The sequence below is a fragment of the Sesamum indicum genome, linkage group LG8 (assembly GCF_000512975.1).
Source record: "Sesamum indicum cultivar Zhongzhi No. 13 linkage group LG8, S_indicum_v1.0, whole genome shotgun sequence".
In the NCBI taxonomy this organism is placed as follows: domain Eukaryota; kingdom Viridiplantae; phylum Streptophyta; class Magnoliopsida; order Lamiales; family Pedaliaceae; genus Sesamum; species Sesamum indicum.
In genome coordinates, this window is record NC_026152.1 from 7,657,990 (window position 1) to 7,677,219 (window position 19,230).

At 31.4% G+C, this 19,230-nt stretch overlaps 2 protein-coding genes and 1 non-coding gene across 3 annotated transcripts; 2 read left to right on the forward strand and 1 right to left on the reverse strand.

Moving 5' to 3' along the window:
- LOC105167835 (putative ribosomal-protein-alanine acetyltransferase) lies at nt 838–3,422 on the forward strand. The gene is made up of 2 exons (XM_011087665.2): nt 838–1,256; nt 2,540–3,422. Exons 1-2 carry the CDS (start codon nt 1,007–1,009, stop codon nt 2,767–2,769), a joined length of 480 nt encoding a protein of 159 aa, XP_011085967.1. The 5' UTR covers nt 838–1,006; the 3' UTR covers nt 2,770–3,422.
- TRNAV-UAC lies at nt 4,681–4,753 on the reverse strand. The gene has a single exon. It is a non-coding gene; the product is annotated as a tRNA-Val (tRNA).
- LOC105167837 (tetraspanin-19) lies at nt 4,839–10,081 on the forward strand. The gene is made up of 6 exons (XM_011087666.2): nt 4,839–5,195; nt 5,408–5,507; nt 7,006–7,086; nt 7,175–7,279; nt 8,259–8,453; nt 9,597–10,081. The coding sequence occupies exons 1-6, from the start codon at nt 5,044–5,046 to the stop codon at nt 9,606–9,608; spliced, it is 645 nt and encodes a 214-aa protein (XP_011085968.1). The 5' UTR covers nt 4,839–5,043; the 3' UTR covers nt 9,609–10,081.

Consider the following 19,230-nt stretch of genomic DNA (forward strand, 5'->3'; position numbering starts at 1 on the left):
AAAATTACATCTAACATTTTTAAGGTTTGCTTTCGCCTAATAAATAAGTCATTTCGTTAGTCAAATTTCACTGAATTTACTGATATTAATAGAAAAACTGAATGAAAATTGATATTTATTTTCGATTAACTTATTATTGACTCATTGTAGATCAAATAATTTTCTTTCGGAATAAACTACCTTTATAATGTGAAGATATACCTACTCACATATATTAAAGCGTGAAGACGTATAAGAGTAATTTAATCATAAAAAAGATTTATTTTACCTACAATAAGTCAGTAATAAGTCAATTGAGGATAAATATAGATTTTTTTTCTAATTTTTTTATTAATATCAACAAATTCGGTAAATTTTGACTAATGAAGAGACTAATTTATCAGACGAAAGCAAACCTCAATAGTGCTAGATATAATTTTTTAAATTATCATTAAAAATTACGTCTAATTACACCAAATATTAGGGCAGAGAATGTATTATCCCTATTATTAAAGTATAGAAGATAGATAGCTATAGATAATAAAGGGGGTGAAGAGTAATTTACCCCTATGATATTGAAAATAAACATATTACCCCTTTATAAAAAAATATAATAATTTACCCCCTTGTACTTTTAAAAATGAAACAATATACCTCCTTATATAAGGAGGTAAATTATTTCAGTTTAAAAATTATAGGGGGTAAATTATTATATTTTAAAAAATATAGAAAGTAAATCACTATTTTTTTTAAGGGGGTAATTTACTTATTTGTAATGTTACGTGGGAGTTGCTTGCATTTTTTTGGATAATAATTGGAGTTAATTTCCCACAGTTCATGAAAACAGGGGGAGTTTACGAAATAGAGGGGAGTTTTTAGGATTCTCGCCGTAACATAAGGGGCGAATCTGAAAGTTAATCAAACCAACACAACACCCATTTGATGAGGCAAATTGTCATTTTTGCTTCAGGGTGCAAACTGCAAAGGATCGAATTATAACGTCAGAAACCCCGGCTAGCAAGAGAAGATGAAAATGGCGGACTGGGAGATGGTAGAACTGCACAGAAATTCAGGCAACTGGGAAAAATTGGTGGAAGAAATAGTGAGAATAGAGAAAAGGGTCTTCCCAAAGCACGAGTCGCTTGCAAAATCATTCGAAGAAGAATTGAAAAAGAAGAACAATGGCTTGCTTTACTCTAAAATTGGTGGTGAAATTGCCGGATATGTCATGTATTCTTGGCCCTTCTCACTCTACGCTTCTATCACAAAACTTGCAGGTTTAATTCCTTTGAGTTGCTTTCCATTTGGAATGTGTATACCCATAGTTATTTGAATCTGTGTGCTTCATATATGTTTAGTTTTGTTTTGCTGGTCGGCTTGGTGAGATTTTTCACTTCGATTAAGCTTATATGGCTGAGAAAAGAAATTTGCAGAAATAGGGAGTGAAAATTTCTTGCTTATTTATTTTGATGATACGAAGGTGTTTGTATATTTGTCTCTTCTTAATGAGTGATGCTTCTTTTAATCGTTTTGATGGTAATAATGTCATTGGGAATTGGTAAAAGAATTTCAATTGACTGGTTGGATGCATTGGTGCTATTGCTTGTGTATAATATCTTCAACTGGTTCTGTTTGGAAATTGAATATATCTGTTCTTATGGTTTCATGGCTTCTGCGTGTTTGTTTTTGTTTTCATTTTGCAACCGAAAATATGTATTTTCAATTTTCTCTAGGTTCGTGCTAAATGAGAATATGTATTAGTTAATGATATTGTGTTTTATATTGAACTGTAGTGACATATCAATTCATTTTAAAAAAGAATACGTATAAACAAACAAGTTTTCACTTTAATTACTGTTTCAAAAACTGAAAATTGGAAATCAAAATTTGAATCTAACAAATACTACGGCCACTGGATTTGGAAAATGGGGCCGGAACTTTGTTAATTTATTCTTTAGACCAGTAGGCAGCATGCTGAAACGAGGCTACTCTTATTTAGTTAGAGGCTCTGATATATGTATTTCAGAAAAGTCAAGTTTTGTGAGTCCTGCGGCCGAGGACGTTTGACTAAACTTATGTAAAAGATTTAATAAACTCCTCATCTTACAAGATACTTTGGAACTTGCTCTAGGCTGGATCACAAGTTTAGAGATAAGCTCTTAAACTATTTGGGCAAAAAAAGATTATGAGTGTTCCAAAGGAACTTATAGATTTTTGACATCTTGTTCTGGGAGCTTATAAGCTTAAACCAAACATCTAATGATATTTGATTTAAAAATCCTATAAGATTTTTAATGAGCTTATAAACTTATCCAGACGCCCTTGGTTTTGCAAGTGAAGGTAGGACATTAGTTTAGTATCATTTGAAAATGTCGAGTTCTTTCTACTGTCAAACTTGTTCTCAACCATGGTAATTGTTTTGTTATCTTTAATACCATTCAGATTTTACCCAATATAACCAGCTGAATTTATGATATGGTGGTTTCCTTTGGCTCTCCAGTTGGTGTAACTTTTTTTAGTTTCTAATTAGTTTGTTTTTGTTCCTGAAAATGAAATATAGTGAAAGAGAACTACAGGAGGCAGGGTCATGGCGAAGCGTTGCTTAAAGCAGCTATAGAGAAATGTAAAACTAGAAACATCCACCGAATATCACTTCATGTAGATCCCTCAAGAATTGCAGCCATGAATCTGTACAAGAAACTTGGCTTCCAGGTGGATAGTTTAGTAGAATGCTACTACTCTTCAGATAGAAATGCCTACAGAATGTACTTGGATATTGACACTGATTAGCAGAACTAATGTATGCAAACATGATCAACCATCCGCTGCATTGTGGGCTATCGACGTGGAAAGGGATTCAGTTTGGACTCTGAATTACAAAATTCAGTAAAATTTCATTATGAGCTCTTTGAAGAGAATCCAAGGAATTATGCCTAGATAAAGAAATGGTGATCTACAATTGTCCAAATCTGCCCTTTTCATGGGACTTATTTATCATTGAGAACTATTGCCCTCTTGAAGAGATTTCGTTGCAGGACTTATAGCATCAGCTTACAGCGAAGCACAAGCTTCTTGTACTAAAAATGATAGGACATGCGGCTCTGATGCATCTATAGTCCCTTGAATTTGGCCCTTCATGATCAACTTTCCATGTTCACCATTAACTCTCATCTTGAATGAAAATTAGTTCTTAAATGATATTTTTGGTTTTACCTCTTTAAAGCCATGATGAAATGTATATCTCGAAATGGCAAATCTTCAATTCAAATTAGAGTACTTCCATTGCTTCTCTGTTGTTGCTTTCTGTTGCGGAATCTTGGAGGTGAAATGGCAACTATGGACTGAAAAGAACGGTGAAGTATGGTATGCTTAATGCTTTTGTCTTCCATAGATTCTGCAACAAACACGGACATTGTTTACTGCTTTCATGGCTAGCCGATGTAAACACTGTCAAGATTCTAACGACTTCGTTGTTCTGGTGTCTAAAAATTAAATTTTGTTCAGTATAAGATCAGTGGTTGGTCATGACAAAAGGGAGATAAAGTTGATACACCAGTTTTTCAACTCTTATATTATTCTGTTGTTGTTTTGTTCCTACCACCACAACCATTCCGGTCTTGGAGAAAATATATGCTACTTAAAACCTGCAGATCATGTCTCCTTTAGAAACTCAGTTGATATAAATGAATTCTTGTGCTGTCATTGTTTGATTAAAATTTACCATCAACTGTGCCATAAATGATACGGACGATTACATTTACACCCCATATTTATGATTTATTTACAGAAATTATTCATGTCTTTTGCTTAATTATAAAAAAATTTCCTCTAACAGCCAAAAAAATAGGGTAGCTTGTGCAATATTATTATTGTTTTCTAGGGGTATATGTGTTATTTTTTATAAAGTAGCGGTGGTTTGTATGAATGATGTCGATATTTTTCGTGGCTGTATATATAATTTTTTAAAAAATAGAGATAGTTTTGTGTAAATAGACCATAGGTCAGAAAATTTATATATAATTATCTCTAAATTCTATTTGGCAACACAAAGAAACTCTATAGAATTTTCTTATGGATACAAAGTAAATGAGCTTGTAAGAATTAAGAGGAAGCAACAGGTCGATACACACTCGATGCGTGTATTTAATAGCCGGAGTAAATTTGTTACATGTGTATCTATAAGATGTAGACATAAATCAAATGATTAAAAAAAAATATTGAATTTTCATTTCTAGAAATATAAATTGCAATTAAAGTTTTAAGTGAAATTGATATGAAAATAGACCGTATTAAAGCTATCGCTATCTACATGTATTTATGCAAAAATTAAATATCATTTATAATATTTTACTACTGTAAATCTATGTAATTTGAACATAATTTTACAAAAATTATGTAGTTTGAACATAATTTTACAAAAATAACCTTATAGTTTCCGTACGGTCAATGCAATTACCGAGTAAGTGAATGTTTTTCGAGAGATTTAGAAAAATATTTTTCAATTTTTGATTTTTAAAAAAGTATCTTTGAGGTATTTGAAATGTTATTTCTGCTGTAGAAACGGCTAAAAAAAGCATTTTTAAATAAACTCAACAAATATCGTTTTTGCACCATATTTGATAATGTCGTTTGAAATACTAAACCAAAATTATTAAACAACAAAAGAAATCAATTCCATTGAGAAAAGGGACGTAATTGGGATGTTGCTGCCCAGGATCGAACTGGGGACCTTTAGTGTGTAAGACTAACGTGATAACCACTACACCACAGCAACCCTTGTTTGATCGCTGCTGAAATGGTTGAAATTTGACTATGGAGGATAGGCGCAGACGAGTAAACTTCGGAGGGACAGGCGGAACCCACTGTTGTCGAAAGCATCATTGATCTCCGTTTCTTCCTTCATTTCCAATCTACACAAACCCTAACTCTGACCCTGACTCTACTTTCTGGAGTCGGGGTTTTCGTTTCCCCTATCAAGCTTCGGTTAACGTTCTTCAATCACCGGCCGATTTTCCGTGTTGGGAGCGGTCTTAGAAGATTAAAATAAAGGAATTTGCTAAAGAAATGGCTCGATTGGCGCGCAGTTGCATCCAATCGCTCCTAAAGTTGGTGAATTCTGGCTTAGGGATGGTGGGCATCGCCATGATCATCTACTCCCTTTGGATGCTTAGAGTTTGGCTTCGCCATCCTGAATCCGCGGAAGCCTCCATACCTTGGTAATTTTGTCTGTGTTTGTGCCCGTGGTGTAGAGATAGACTAGATTCAGATTCACGAGATATTTAATTTAGATTTTTATACGTGTATGTCTTGGTGACGGGATTGTCGACGTATCATGATAGGAACAGTTTCATGCTTTATACTTTTTAGTTTTTGAACATTTCTTGGTTTGCCTTGTTTTTTGTTTTTGGTAATTCCGATTGGCCTGCAGGTTCATTTACACGATTCTTGGCCTTGGGGTTACTCTGTGCGTGATCACGTGCGCAGGCCACATTGCAGCCGAGACTGCTAGTGGTTGTTGCCTGTATCTCGTATCCTATTATGGGTTTGTTTAGTTGATAATCAACATTTTATATCTCTTATTAGGACTGTAGTATGAAGATGCATTTACATAAATGTACAATTGCAGGTGGAGTTTAAGAATGACGAAATATTTATTATTTTTTCTGTCGTTTCCGTTGGTCACCCAAATTAGGTTTTTTTACTGAATTAATGAAATAGCTCACCCACATGCCTTTTCAATTTACACCAACTTTTGCGGAATTTCACATTTAGGTGAAGGACTGCTACTTCTTCATTGTCGCTCTCTTGGCAGTAGTTTATGTGAGTGAATTCATAACTATGCGGCTTTCTTGTATAATTGCCCTATTTTTCATTAGGATGACTGTTCTAATGCATGGGCTAATACCAATCTAATAATGAAAATCTTTTGTAGGCCAAATAAGAGAAGGCGCATGTAGTTTGTGATCACATGCATAATCATTGCTTCTATAGAACGTAATATATGTAATTTACTTATTGACCAGAAATTGAAATTCATTATGGTTGCAAAAAATACAGAAATCCCTCCTTTCCTCCCCCTGTCACTCAAAATAGAAATTTCATGGTCTTGGATGCCTCTCTTCAGTCCAAGTTATATTTTATTATGTTGCTATTATCTCTCTGGTGCTTTTTGAGCTTTAATTTGTTTAAAACAAGCTTCTGCATGATTAACTTAAGTAATTTTCCAGATATTTGAGTTCTGCCTGTAATTTCCTTTAGTTAGCATGATAAATCAACAAATTAAAGCTCAAAAAGCACCAGAGAATACGTGGTATATGGCATTTTGCCTTGTTGTGTACTTGACCTTGCCATCTTGTGCGCAGTGATTTTCCCTGTCTCAAGTTTGAGCTGTATTAAGATAATTTTGAGAAGAACTCCTTAGTACATGTGAAGCATAGGTCAGCGAGTAGCATTAATGCTCTGATCTTCTTTGAACGCTTCTCCTTCTAGAATAACCTTTTTGATACACATGATTTCAATATGTAAAACCATGAAATTCTTTTTGGTTAAATCAGTAGTTTGTTGTGACAGACAAATTGAGTGGAGATGTTTCAAACTTTCTGTTGACCAACCTAAATAGCATTTCACAGAAACTTATTAAGACCATTTTTTTTCGATTTTATTCTATAACTGTGCATGCCTTTGTATGTAGAGCATGATCAGCATCTCTAAGGTAGTGCCAATTAAGACTCACAAAAAAACCTAATTATGGTGGTATTTGGCTTCAAGTACATGTCTTTTGTTTTCCCCTTGATGCATTTCATCTTCTCACTTGTTGACCTAGTAGAAATCATGCTTGATGTGTAGCTTTTCTGCTGTAAAAGTTTTTGTAGTCTCTGGCATATTTTGTTATGGCAGAGTTTTGTGGTCATATTGCCTAGTGTGACTCATTCAAATTGGTATTGTAAGAGATTTATACATCCACAGTGCATTAACTCACATAGCAAATCTACACATATCACTCCTTTGTTTACTTAACCAGCACAGTATATGGCTTTTGTCTTTCTGCTTTTTGTGATGGAAGCTGCAGTCACTGCAGATGTATTCTTAAACCATGACTGGCAGGAGGTACTTTTCACTGATGTGTTCCTTTTACTCTACAATGGTACCATCTTAGTTTTTGAGAAATGGTTAAATTAACTTGATGCTGTATCAGGATTTCCCAGACGACCCAACTGGATATTTTGATCAATTAAAGAATTTTATTAAGGATAACTTTGACATATGCAAATGGATTGGCTTGGGAGTGGTGGCTTTACAGGTAGACTTATTTTGCGTGAGGATTGTCTCTATTATACCTCTCTTTACATGCACTTGCACATGTAAGTATAATGTATCCTGAAAGATAAGGAAATAAAGGGAATAAGAAGATTCCAACAATCCTCAGTTTCCATCTTCACTCTATTTGTGTAATAATATTGAGCTTCATGGAACACTGGAGATGATTAGCTGCTATTACATTTTCACAATTCTGTGGGTCTCTGTCCAAAATTTTTTCCTTGTTGCATGTTTATAAATGTTTTTACTACTCAAAGATCTGTTCAAAGTAATTCTAGTAATTGTTCGAACTCAATAGCTCTATAGCTCAGAACTGCTGGCTGCCAACTATAACATCTAACTCTTAGCTACTAGTTCAAGGAGGATAGATCAGTAGAGCTGCTATTCTATTCCTCTCTCTGTTGTTCTTTTGAAAATAAGGTTTTAGGTTTAAGAATTCTATATCAGATCAGCTCAGTAATAGGCATGGACCCTTCTGAAGAAAATAGAAATTATAAACTATACTATAGCTGCACACGGACTTTGCTGTATCAACTTCCGATTTTGTTATAGCACTGAAAAGAAATATATGCTTTAGTTGATTAGGAAATGCAAAGTAAAAGTACTACTAATATTAGATTCCATATTGCAATATGATTTGGTATAGTGGAACTGTTAGTAAATCTCATTGTCCAACTCCAATCATCAATTTGCTGTATTATGATATCACCCTACCTCAAAAAGGTGGTTTTTCTAAGATGAAAAAATGACAAACAAATAAGAGTATCAGAATTTAAAAGCAAAAATTGCAAAATACAACTCTACAAAATTGAGATGAGCAACTGGACGACCTCTATTAAGAGGTACTGTTGTGTCTCTCAAATTACCCCCTTTTTTTTTATTTATTAGTTCCTTATGAAAAACATTTTGGTTTACACCATCTTGTTAACTTCTCTTATGGTGGAAATGGTTCTTGCATGCAGGGCATAAGTATGTTATTGGCTATGATTCTGAAAGCTTTAGGTCCACATCCAGAGAGATACTATGAAAGTGATGATGATTATTTACCAGATAGGGTTCCCCTGCTGAAGAATTATGTTCCCCCACAACCTTATGTTGTTAGCGACCCAGCATATGGAGTTAAAAGCGATGCTTGGAATATAAGAATCAATAGCAAGGTTTGTGTGTCACTTATTATTTTAAAGTCGTTCATATCTCCTACATGTTCAGAATGTAAACTTGTACTTTTCTTTTAAAACATGGGGAGTGCATGTTTAATGGTTGACATCCTTGTCTTAGTTTTGGTAATGTTTGCCCACCCCATATCTGATTTTGTAAAGTATATTGGAGTTGATTGCATTTACTTTCCTGAAATAGTTAAATTACCGACTATCTCCTTTTATAATTACAAAAATCTTCCCTATGAGTTATCATATTTACCTAATTTCCTTTGCCAGTTGGGTTTTGGTGGAAAAGGATAATGTCAACAAGACTGTTAATGAACTTTCTATTTGCCTCCGGCCTAACTGTTATTGTATTTTACTAAATAAAATACCCTTGTCAAGATTTGAAGCTTTGAGTAAATGCATAATAAAGGACATACAATGAAATACTGTTCGAGAAATATAGCCTCTGAATGAAAAATTTAGCTGTTAAAAGGACAAGGACAAGCAGTTGTAGGTGGCTTGTTTTTTCTGCCATGCCCTTAATATGTGTGAAAGACTAACAACCGTACTTGTTGGGGAAAATTATATCTACACCTCCTGACCTATAGTCTATTTACATAAATCACCCTTGGCTTTTAAAAAATTACATATACACCCGCCAGAAATATCAATATCATTTACACAAACCACCTTGCATTTTGAAAAATTTCACATACATCCCCTAGAAATGTCGACAACATTTCACAAACTACTGCTTCTTTTTGGCTGCAAGGCTTGGTTTCTGTAACTACGCAAAAGACAGGGAGTATTTGTGTAAATAGACCATAGATCAGGGGTGTAAATGTAATTTTTCCCTTGTTTTCTTAAATATATAAAAAGTTGTTTGTTCAAGTACTTTCAGTATTTTATGATTAAATAATTTAGGAGGTACGCTTGAAAAATAATTAAACTAAATTATATATAGGAATAATTTGAAAGATTATGTTTCCTTTCATTCTTTCTGCTCTTGTAAAGTATGGTGATGCTTAGTTTCACGTATTTGTTAAGGTGATGGTTTCCTTTCTCGTTTCAGTAGGTTACAAGAAATTTCTTGAACCTACCAACTGCATAGCATGCATGATTGGCTCTGTTTGATGTTTTCTATTTCCGATACAGGCAAGTAGGTGAAGATGTTATCTTTGTGATGACATTGAAAAGCATTCAGACGAGCAGTGGGAAGAGGTTACTGCATCTCAGATATCAGCTCTAGAAGTGTTTGGTTGTCAAAACATTATTTATGAGCTTCAATTGGTCGACCTGTTTCTCATGAATATGTGCATATATGTAAATGCTTCATGTAATCTATACTTGCATTTATGTTAGATATATGGTACTGTAGAAGATAACGAACTGGAGATATCATATATCACAAGGAGAAAGATGATTAGAGCCTAGCCACTACTGGTTGCCATTTACATCTTTGCTTCGGTGAGCACATTCTGCAAGTCATTTACCATTTTAATTCAGTTTTCTAGTCGTCCAAGTTGGCAAAGTTGTGTCCTATGCTAGTTGAATCCCTTATCATCTCATTGTGTGGCCTGAATTATCAAATCAAGCTTAAATCTTGATACATAGATGTAATCATTATCAATTTTTCTCCATGCCATTGGCATTCTGCGTATGTTAGTATCGTAAAAAAGTCGAGACCTAATCTAGATTGATGATTCGAGTTCTGTTTTAGACAGCATGGAAGTGATAAAGTTTCCTGGTTTTGGTAATGGTTGAGTGCTGGTATTTTCTTGGGACGGTGTAAGTAGAAGAAAACATTAGCTGTAGTTTGACTAAAATGTGATATGCTCATTGTTGATGGATGCTTTAGTTTTCTCCATCTTCTGTAAGATTACATTTAGATTGATGAATTTGAAATTAGGGATTTCAAATTCTGAATGACAAATATCTGGATTTATTCTATATTACAAAGTATTCATAAATATTTCAATTCTCATTTTGAGTTATGGCTTATCATATATTGATAGATGTTAAATTCTTTTGACATCGACCAATCTGAAATACTTTGCATTAGGCCAATAATTCCTTTAGCCCTAACTTTCAGAAACAAAAGTAAAAAACTTTCCCAGTTCTGTACCACTTGTGTACCTAGATTCTCAAGTGTATAATCTAGTACTTGTAGAGATGCATATCTTCCACTCTTGTTTATTTTTGTCACTAAATATATGTAATTAGTGATAATTTTAATATTATTATTTATTTCCAATTATTAATGTTTATTATTATTATTTTTTGGTAGTATGTTAGATTGCATTAACAAAGATAAAGAAGCAGTCATAACTACATTTGCAGCAACATCAGTGCTCCCCCTCATCACCAAACTGTCACTTGGTTTTGCAGCCCAGAGTCAGAACATAACTGAAGGATCACATTATAACTCATTCTGAATAAATCTAATATTGCTATCACACAAAATCACATCCCTTCTGCAAGTAGAGTTCTTGCATTATTAACTTTAAAGTTGATGTGGCTACCTAACATATATTTCCAGTTACCGTGATGAATTTTTTAGACGGCCCGAATCCACATTTAAGCATTCTGGTCATACCGACCCGATTTAAATTCGAGCATGTATGGATTTATGTAGCCAAATGCGAATAAAATAGTAGTAATAGTCTTCATATAATTGTATAATTCGATTGTCCCTGTAACTACATGCCATCCATGATAACAGTTTTGGCTACCTAGTTGTTCTTACGATGTGTTGTTGACTTAAACATTAGAGAGCTATAATCAAAAGTTTTTTCAGTATTATTTTCACATGCTATTTCTGGATTGCTTATATCCAAAGGATTTCACCTAATTTGGACACATATCAAAAGCTCTTACTCTTTTTGTTTCTTTTCTTTATTTTGGTGGGTGTTATAAGATTATCGGGAGTTGAATATTAGACATGAGATCACATGAAGTGAGTAACAATAATTGATTAGGTGATGTTGCAACTTCCATGTTGTTCATCAAATGGTCCACTTTCACTTCACATGGATAAGGTACTTCTTTGTTAGTTATATGGGCCACAAACCATCAATATATTGAGGACCAACTCAACAACAGGACATTATAGATGTGCCATTTTGGTCAATTTTTTTATAAAGATTTTCGTATATTTTATTTGGACAATCATTCATCAATATTTTTGTAATGCAACTTGGGCATGTCAAGTCAATTTCTACTTCTTACCCAATATTTGTTATAGTTTGTTCATACAAAAAATATCTCATTTTGGTTATTAAAAACAAAGTATATAGAAGATTTCTTCCATTTTCCTTTTTTTTTAAATTATATATATGTAACTACCAAAAAATTAAATAAATAAAAGAAAATATTAACGACCAAAAAGATCAAGTAACAAGAATTTTTATTTTATTTATAATAGCGAGTTTCAAAATTTTAATAGTGACAATCCAAATTAGTTGCAATTTTCATCTCCCATATATAGGGACGCCATCCCATGAAAAGTTGATCGTTAGGAATATAATTAGTAAAATTTATTTTTGTTGTCCCACATTACTTTTAAAATAAACTCTCAATTAGTTTATATTACACCATCCTTTTACATTTGGGTTGAAACATGTGGGTAGGTGAATTTTGAAAGAAATATCATACACGAGGCGCGTCTGTCTCGGTTTGAGCTGTTTGGGTTGCTTGATTATATATATATTTTTTGTTGGAATACTTTTAAATCCTACACTTATCCAACTCTTTTATACAAAGTTGACCAAGTTTCCAGTTGTCGAGGAAAATTTATTTTTTTTAGACGTTTTATCATATTTTATCCTGCTAACTCTTAACAAATCGAGGCCTTCCCTTGTATAAAAGGCCTCAGCCTTTTCACTTTAGAGATACATATTCGAAGCTCACTTCTCCTCTCCTCTCTACAACTTTCTTCTTCTTCTTCTTCGTGATTTAGCCCGTGATTCCAACTCTATACTATAAGTGTACGTGTTAGAGAGTGTTGTGCTGATGCTGGAGAGCAAACGGCTATAACGATCCACTACAATCGTATCGAAATTTTGCTTTCAAGAAAGTGGTTATTCCACAAAACAATGATATCATTTTCTACTATTTCTTACATTGACTTGACAATTTAGTCCAGCAAAAAAAAAGTTCCCAATTCCCAAAAAGTAATAAACAAATAGAGTAAATTATCAAATCAACTTTTCATGTGGTTGAAATTGCTAAAATACTATATACACAGGATAGAAATTGATTAACCCGTAATAAAATAATTATTGTTACTATAAATGTGTCTCTAATTATTCATATTGTTAACTTATGCACAATACCTATACATATCTTTAGCAACAAGTCTAAAATTATCACTTAATATTAGGGAAAAATACAAGCGATCCCCTTACAATATCGCAAATAAACAAATTACCCCCTTATGAAAAAAATAAATAGTGATTTACCTTCCTGTATTTTTTAAAATACAACAAGTTATCACCCTATGATTTTTAAAATGAAGCAATTTACCTCTATTACTTCATTTTAAAAAGTTCAGAGGGATAAATTGCTATATTTTTTTCATAGGGGAGTAATGTACTCATTTTCAATATCACATGGGGGTGAATTACTATCCACCTCTTAATATTATATCACTGTAGTATTATATTTATCGTAATATATATATATATATAGATATAAAATCAGGGCAAAATTTTCACTTATAGACTGCTTATACATTTATAATATAGCCTATATGAAACTAGCTAGTTTAAAATTAATTTCACAAAAAAAAAAAAAAAATCGATCCAACTTTTGAAAATTATATGACTTATAATTTGCATATTTCCGAATATACCCTCACAGAGCATGTAATAAATTAATGCCATAAAGTCTGTAATTGTTTAGCAGACCAAATTAAAATACATTGAGCGTGCGAGAGAAGACGTGCATGCATGCACTCTCTTGCACGTTGAGAGAAAATAGGAACACAATCATGATTTTGGAATATTCAATAGAAATAGTGGTGATTATAAGATTATGAATTTGAATCTTACGTGATGAATTCAAAAGTGAAAATTTGAGTCTATTTCACAAGAGCTCGGATCGAAATTGATATATCCGAGCTCTTTTATTGAATTGCTCGTTCGGCGAGCATTCTCAATATTATACCTTAAATAGGACTCGAACTCCACATTCTTTAGCATGAGGTTTGAAATCTCGAGTGTACATCGTTTCACCATCAAGACATCTTGAAAGTGCATTCCTATTCCGTGAATATGATATCTATCTAATGTGATGTACGGAACATATGACAAAGGTGCATGAAGTATTTTGTTCGCCGATCATATAGTGAGTTGGACATTCGATTGCTTCGATTCAAGTTATTCGGGGCTGAAAAATTATACTTATACATTAAGCAATTAAAATAATTGAGGGGCAATATATTAAAAAAAATAAAATTTATGAATAATTTCAAAAAATAAATTAGAAGACTTGGAGGGCAAATATTTATGTATAATGTTTTAAAAAAATTGAAAACCCCTATCCCAGACTCCGTCCTTGTGTATAGATTGTTATTGTATATAATGACAGTTGTTGATAAGATATAAATATTCGATATAAACGAATAGTATATTAATTGTTATAGTTGATAGGAATTGAGATCATAACGTAAATGTAAATAATTTATTTTAAAAAAATATATAAATATTAATAAAAATCATGTAGTGGGGTTTAGATAATTATCTTATATAATTGCACTCTATCAACATTAATGTGTTTAAGAGTTGGCTATCACATGAACCCCTTATGCAATCTTTTAGATGAGGTCAATATATAGACCATGAATGTGCTGTCTATTTTAAGTCAAAGGAGCCTTATATATGTATATATATAAATGTATAAACCAGTACATTATATCAATAGAAAAAGAAAAAGAAATAATTAATTAATAAAATTTTTAAAAAGTTAAATAAATTAGTTATTTTATCATGAAGGGTATTTTACTTTATAAAAAATTAATGCGAACTTCTGTTTGTGAGTGTGGAGGAGACTTTATTTTGTATATATTACTATATGTATATATAGTAATATTAAATGAATTATTTATGTTTTTCCGTAATTATAGAAACATGGAGTAGTTTGTGTAAAAATATTGACATTGTTGGAGGGTGTATGTATAATTTTTTAAAAATAAGGGTGATTTATATAAATAATTCTGATGGATGTATGAATAGTTTTACTTTTTTATAATTAAAGTTAATCTTAGAGAGTATCAATGTAGTTTACCTAAGAATATTAGTATTTTGTAATCAGGGCTAATTTTAAAAGGTATCGATATAATTTACCTATTTACAACAGATTTTCCTGTAAAAAATAATAATACATGAAAAATTTATCCTAATAAAAAAATTTATCCCAATAAAATTTATTTTTATTGGGACGTAAAATGCAATTAATCTTTTATTATCTATTCATTTTTTTTATATGGTGAATAAATCTCCAATATTTCAATAATTCCTTAATAAGAAATTGCTTGTTTCTTAGTATAATTGTTCATATAGATGAGTTTTTTTTTCCCCTTTTCCGAACATAAAAAATAAGAAAAAAAGCAGAGCTTCTTTTTACCATATATATTCATCATATATGAAAAAACACCAATTAAATGACCACTAAAAATTATTTGTTTAGTCCTTTAAGTTTGTCTGCTATTGATTTTAGTCCTTTAAATTTATCCATTTTAATTTTAGTCGATAACTTTCAAAGTTGCTTAATTTTAATTATTTGGCCCAATTTCGGACAATTTTACCCCTGCACAACTTTTCAAGAGCAATATTAGTCCATATATATCCATTCATTTTGCATCTCATAGCTAATGCTTGCCTAGAATGATATAAAAGTTCATGTTTATTGAAAAAATATTTATTTATATTATACTTAGAGCATTATGATAGACTATTAGTTTTTATCATCAAAAAGGCAAAAGAGTCATGAATTATGCTAGACGACCAAATCCACACAAAATCGATAAATAAAGAATTGAATCTAATATTATCAAAAATAAAGAACCAAAATAAATTCAAATCAAAATTATAAAATAAATTTTTTTAAATTATTTATTATATGTACTTACGACCAAAATATCAAGAGGACTGGTATGAGAAAAAAACACACATGCACACAGAGTGTGAACAATACTCTCATGGACTGTCCCAAGGCCAGAAGTCATTGGTGAAGACTTTGGGGGGAGGGCGGCCGTTGTTGTAGCGTCACTTTCAATGTTAATTTGTGGCACAGTTCATATTACTACTATATTAATGAACCACTTCCGTATTCACTTTTGATTTTATAAGTTTTTTTTTTTTTTTTTTTTTAACGCGGCTTGTAATTTAATTGGTATCCCGTTGTGAAAAGTATTGTCCATTTTGACTCATATGAATCTCATGAGTTTGTCTTTAAAAGATGCACTGTTAGGGAGATGAGGTTTTAGAGCTTACAAGCACTCAAGTTCCTGATCTGCAATTAATATACGACGCTTGCCTATATCATGCGTATTGATCCAAATTAAATCGCAGATTTCACTTCTAATGGTTTCCTTTAGCCAATTCTTTTAAGTTTTGACCTTGTAACTGTACTCCTCCTCAAAACTCGAAATTCTGGATTTCTCGTAAGGTGCCGACTGCGTCCTAAAAGCAACATCCATAGTAATGATATGTGGTAGATTATATTGATATTTATTGATATTAGGTATAATTCTACAAATATTTACTGTTATTTGTAAAATTATAAATACACCATTTGAAGTTGTAGTTGTGATTTTAAGTATATCTCGTATTTAATAACAAATTTTACGCAAACAAGAAATAACAAATATTAAAATTACGTATTAAGTTAAAACACTTTTGGCTTCGTCGTAATCGTAAAGTTGTCACTATAAATAACTAATGACACGTCTATACTGACAACTTAGTAACAATACAAATATAATGACAACAAATAAGTGTTATCACTGTGTATTTGTGAGTACCGGATTAGATCCTCTTAACTGAAAATAGTCGCAATGAATTTATTTTGAACTAACAAGCTTTTTTTTTTTTTTTAAATTTGAAGAGTTGAATTATTATTAATTGAAGTAATTCAATTACAATCATCCCTGTTAAATATTAGTACTTAAAAAAAGACAAAATCTGATATAAATGAGGTCTAAACAGCTCCTACTATTGCAGTATACAATACCTACGATACAGTAAAACAACATCCCACACATATAATAGGGTTTCAATTCATAATTTTAAAAGTTATGAGACCTCAACTTCACCAATTGAACTCGACCGATCGACAACACCTTATCATAAGAGGAACAAAAGTGTGCTCCATGCAAACATTATTTTATTTTTATCTTTATGTACTTTATAAAGTGATATTAAAGGTTTAAAGCAAAGTAGAATACTTCTTTATGGTAGAGCGTCCGAGATTGACGCCCACTAATTGATTTTATGCCACAATTTCTAATCTAGATTCGATACGTCATTTATATCTATATAAATAGAAAATAGCAAATTATTTTTTTTTATTAACAAACAATAATTTGTGATATTGCAACATTAATATTTTTGTTGTATCTATAAAATCTCTTAATTTTTTTTTTTGAAAATTTTAATGTGTTGGTTTATATATTTTATGGAAAAAAAATTGCAAGCAATCTCTTGTGATATTCCAAATGAGCAAATTACCGCCTATGCAATAGAAAATAACGATTTGCCTCCTTATATTTTTTATAATACAAAATTTTACCCCCCTGTGTATGAAGCAATTTAACCTTCTTAGATAGGGAGGTAAATTATTTTATTTTAAAAGGCACAGTGGGTAAATTGCTATTTTTTTTATTATAAGGGAATAATTTGCTCATTTTCAGTATTATAGGGGGTAAATTACATTAAGCCCTACATTTTATTTCTATTAGCGATATATTTTAAATTGTGAAAAGATTATTTGAAATATTCACGGAGGAACAATGTGCCACACCGACTAATGCTAATATAAGAGAAATAAATGTACATATTTGATTATAATTATAAATTATAGAAAAAAAAAGGGGTGTTTGGGTGAGTTTACAAATTCTTTAAAACATCTTATAAAGGGATAATTACAGTTTTGGTCCTCATATATTGTCATTAATTCGTTTTCAATTCTTAAATATATTGAAGTTTTGTTTTAGTCCTTCAAGTTTTAAAATATTAATAGTTTAGTCCTTAAGCCTAATTAATGACTTTGATCGGATAAATTAATATTTTTTTTCTTGAAAAGAAAAAGGACAAATTATTGATAGAAGAGTGAGAGAAGAGAAAGAAACTCAAAAGTTGAAAAAATAAAGAGAGAGAGAGAAAAGTGAAAGTTTGTGAAATAATATAAAAAATTAAGAAAAATAAGAGATTAAAAAGATCGAAAACATGGCGAATAAGGCCTATATAGTTTCGTTTATGAAATTGATACCTCATAACTTTAAATGTTAAAAATCATGGGTCCGAACTCTGTCAATGTGTATGTTATTATATTACATAGTAGATGCTGTTTAAATATAATTTATCTGATATTATTGATCAGGATATAATTATTGTAGTTATCTTGTTAGATATAGATATTCGATATGAATGATTCTAATCGATTTATTTTTAAATAATAATATTTCATCGATTTCACCTTAAAAAAAAATTGAGAGCACTAAAATAGTACCCCTCAATTAAAACTGTATAGATATTAAATGGTTTTACTACAGACAACAAAACAACACACTAGTGGTGTTTTGTCTAATGGTAATTTGACGTGCCATGAATAAATTTGATGTCATGAATTTGAATTCTAATGTAAGGGAGTACTACTCCTCGTTTATGCTTTAGACGAATATTTATAAAGGAGTAGTACTCCTGCTTTTACAACTTTTTTAGAAATGATAAGGAGTCAGCACTCCCCGCTATAAATTTGCTTACCTTTTAATCTTAATAAAGAAGGGCTGGGACTCCGAAAAGCTCCCCCACCCCCGGGTGGTTTCAATTAAAAAAACAAAAAAATACGCCCTCGTGATAGTACATTATTAGAGGATATTTATTAGACGACTGTTAATTCTAAAAAGTATTTATAATTTTTTAAATAATAAAATATATTTATAAAAGTAGTTTATAATTATAAATGACGTCAATTAGTTGAAGTATTAAGCATATCAGGTAGGGGTCACTTGCTCGATTTTTTTTATGAATATTAATAACTATTTAAAATTATGTGCAAGTATTTTAATAATTTGATGAATATATATTTTCTATACTTTTACTTATTATATTACTACTTAATTAAGTTGTCGTTTATGTTTATAATAATAAATCAAAATATTATACCATATGTTTAATATTTTTTTATAGTTAATATAATAATATTTAATATTATTTATTTATATTATTAAAAAAATATTGAAAATAAACTCGAGTTCGAGTTGAACTTATTATGGTACGAGTTCAAACTGGAGCTTGAACCATAAGAGCTTGAACTCATTATATATGGTACGAGCTTGAGCTGAAACTTGAACTATAAGAGCTCATTGGGCTCGAGCTTGAGCAATATAAAAAATTTTGAGCTCGACTCAAACTTGACTCGTTTACGCTCCTAATATCATGGATTTGGGGGTGGGGAAAGGGGGAGGGGGGGTGGGTGGGTGGGGGGCACTTCACCCTATACGTTTGGAGTATTAAGTATTTACCCGTTCATTTCTAGTTTAGCCCCCTCATTGTATAATAGATAATGA

Coding starts and splice junctions, on each gene's coding strand:
- LOC105167835 (XM_011087665.2), top strand. CDS start 1,007: ATGAAAATGGCGGACTGGGAGATGGTAGAACTGCACAGAAATTCAGGC. Junction 1,257..2,539: donor TTCTATCACAAAACTTGCAG/GTTTAATTCCTT, acceptor AATGAAATATAG/TGAAAGAGAACTACAGGAGG.
- LOC105167837 (XM_011087666.2), top strand. CDS start 5,044: ATGGCTCGATTGGCGCGCAGTTGCATCCAATCGCTCCTAAAGTTGGTG. Junction 5,196..5,407: donor GCGGAAGCCTCCATACCTTG/GTAATTTTGTCT, acceptor ATTGGCCTGCAG/GTTCATTTACACGATTCTTG. Junction 5,508..7,005: donor GTGGTTGTTGCCTGTATCTC/GTATCCTATTAT, acceptor TAACCAGCACAG/TATATGGCTTTTGTCTTTCT.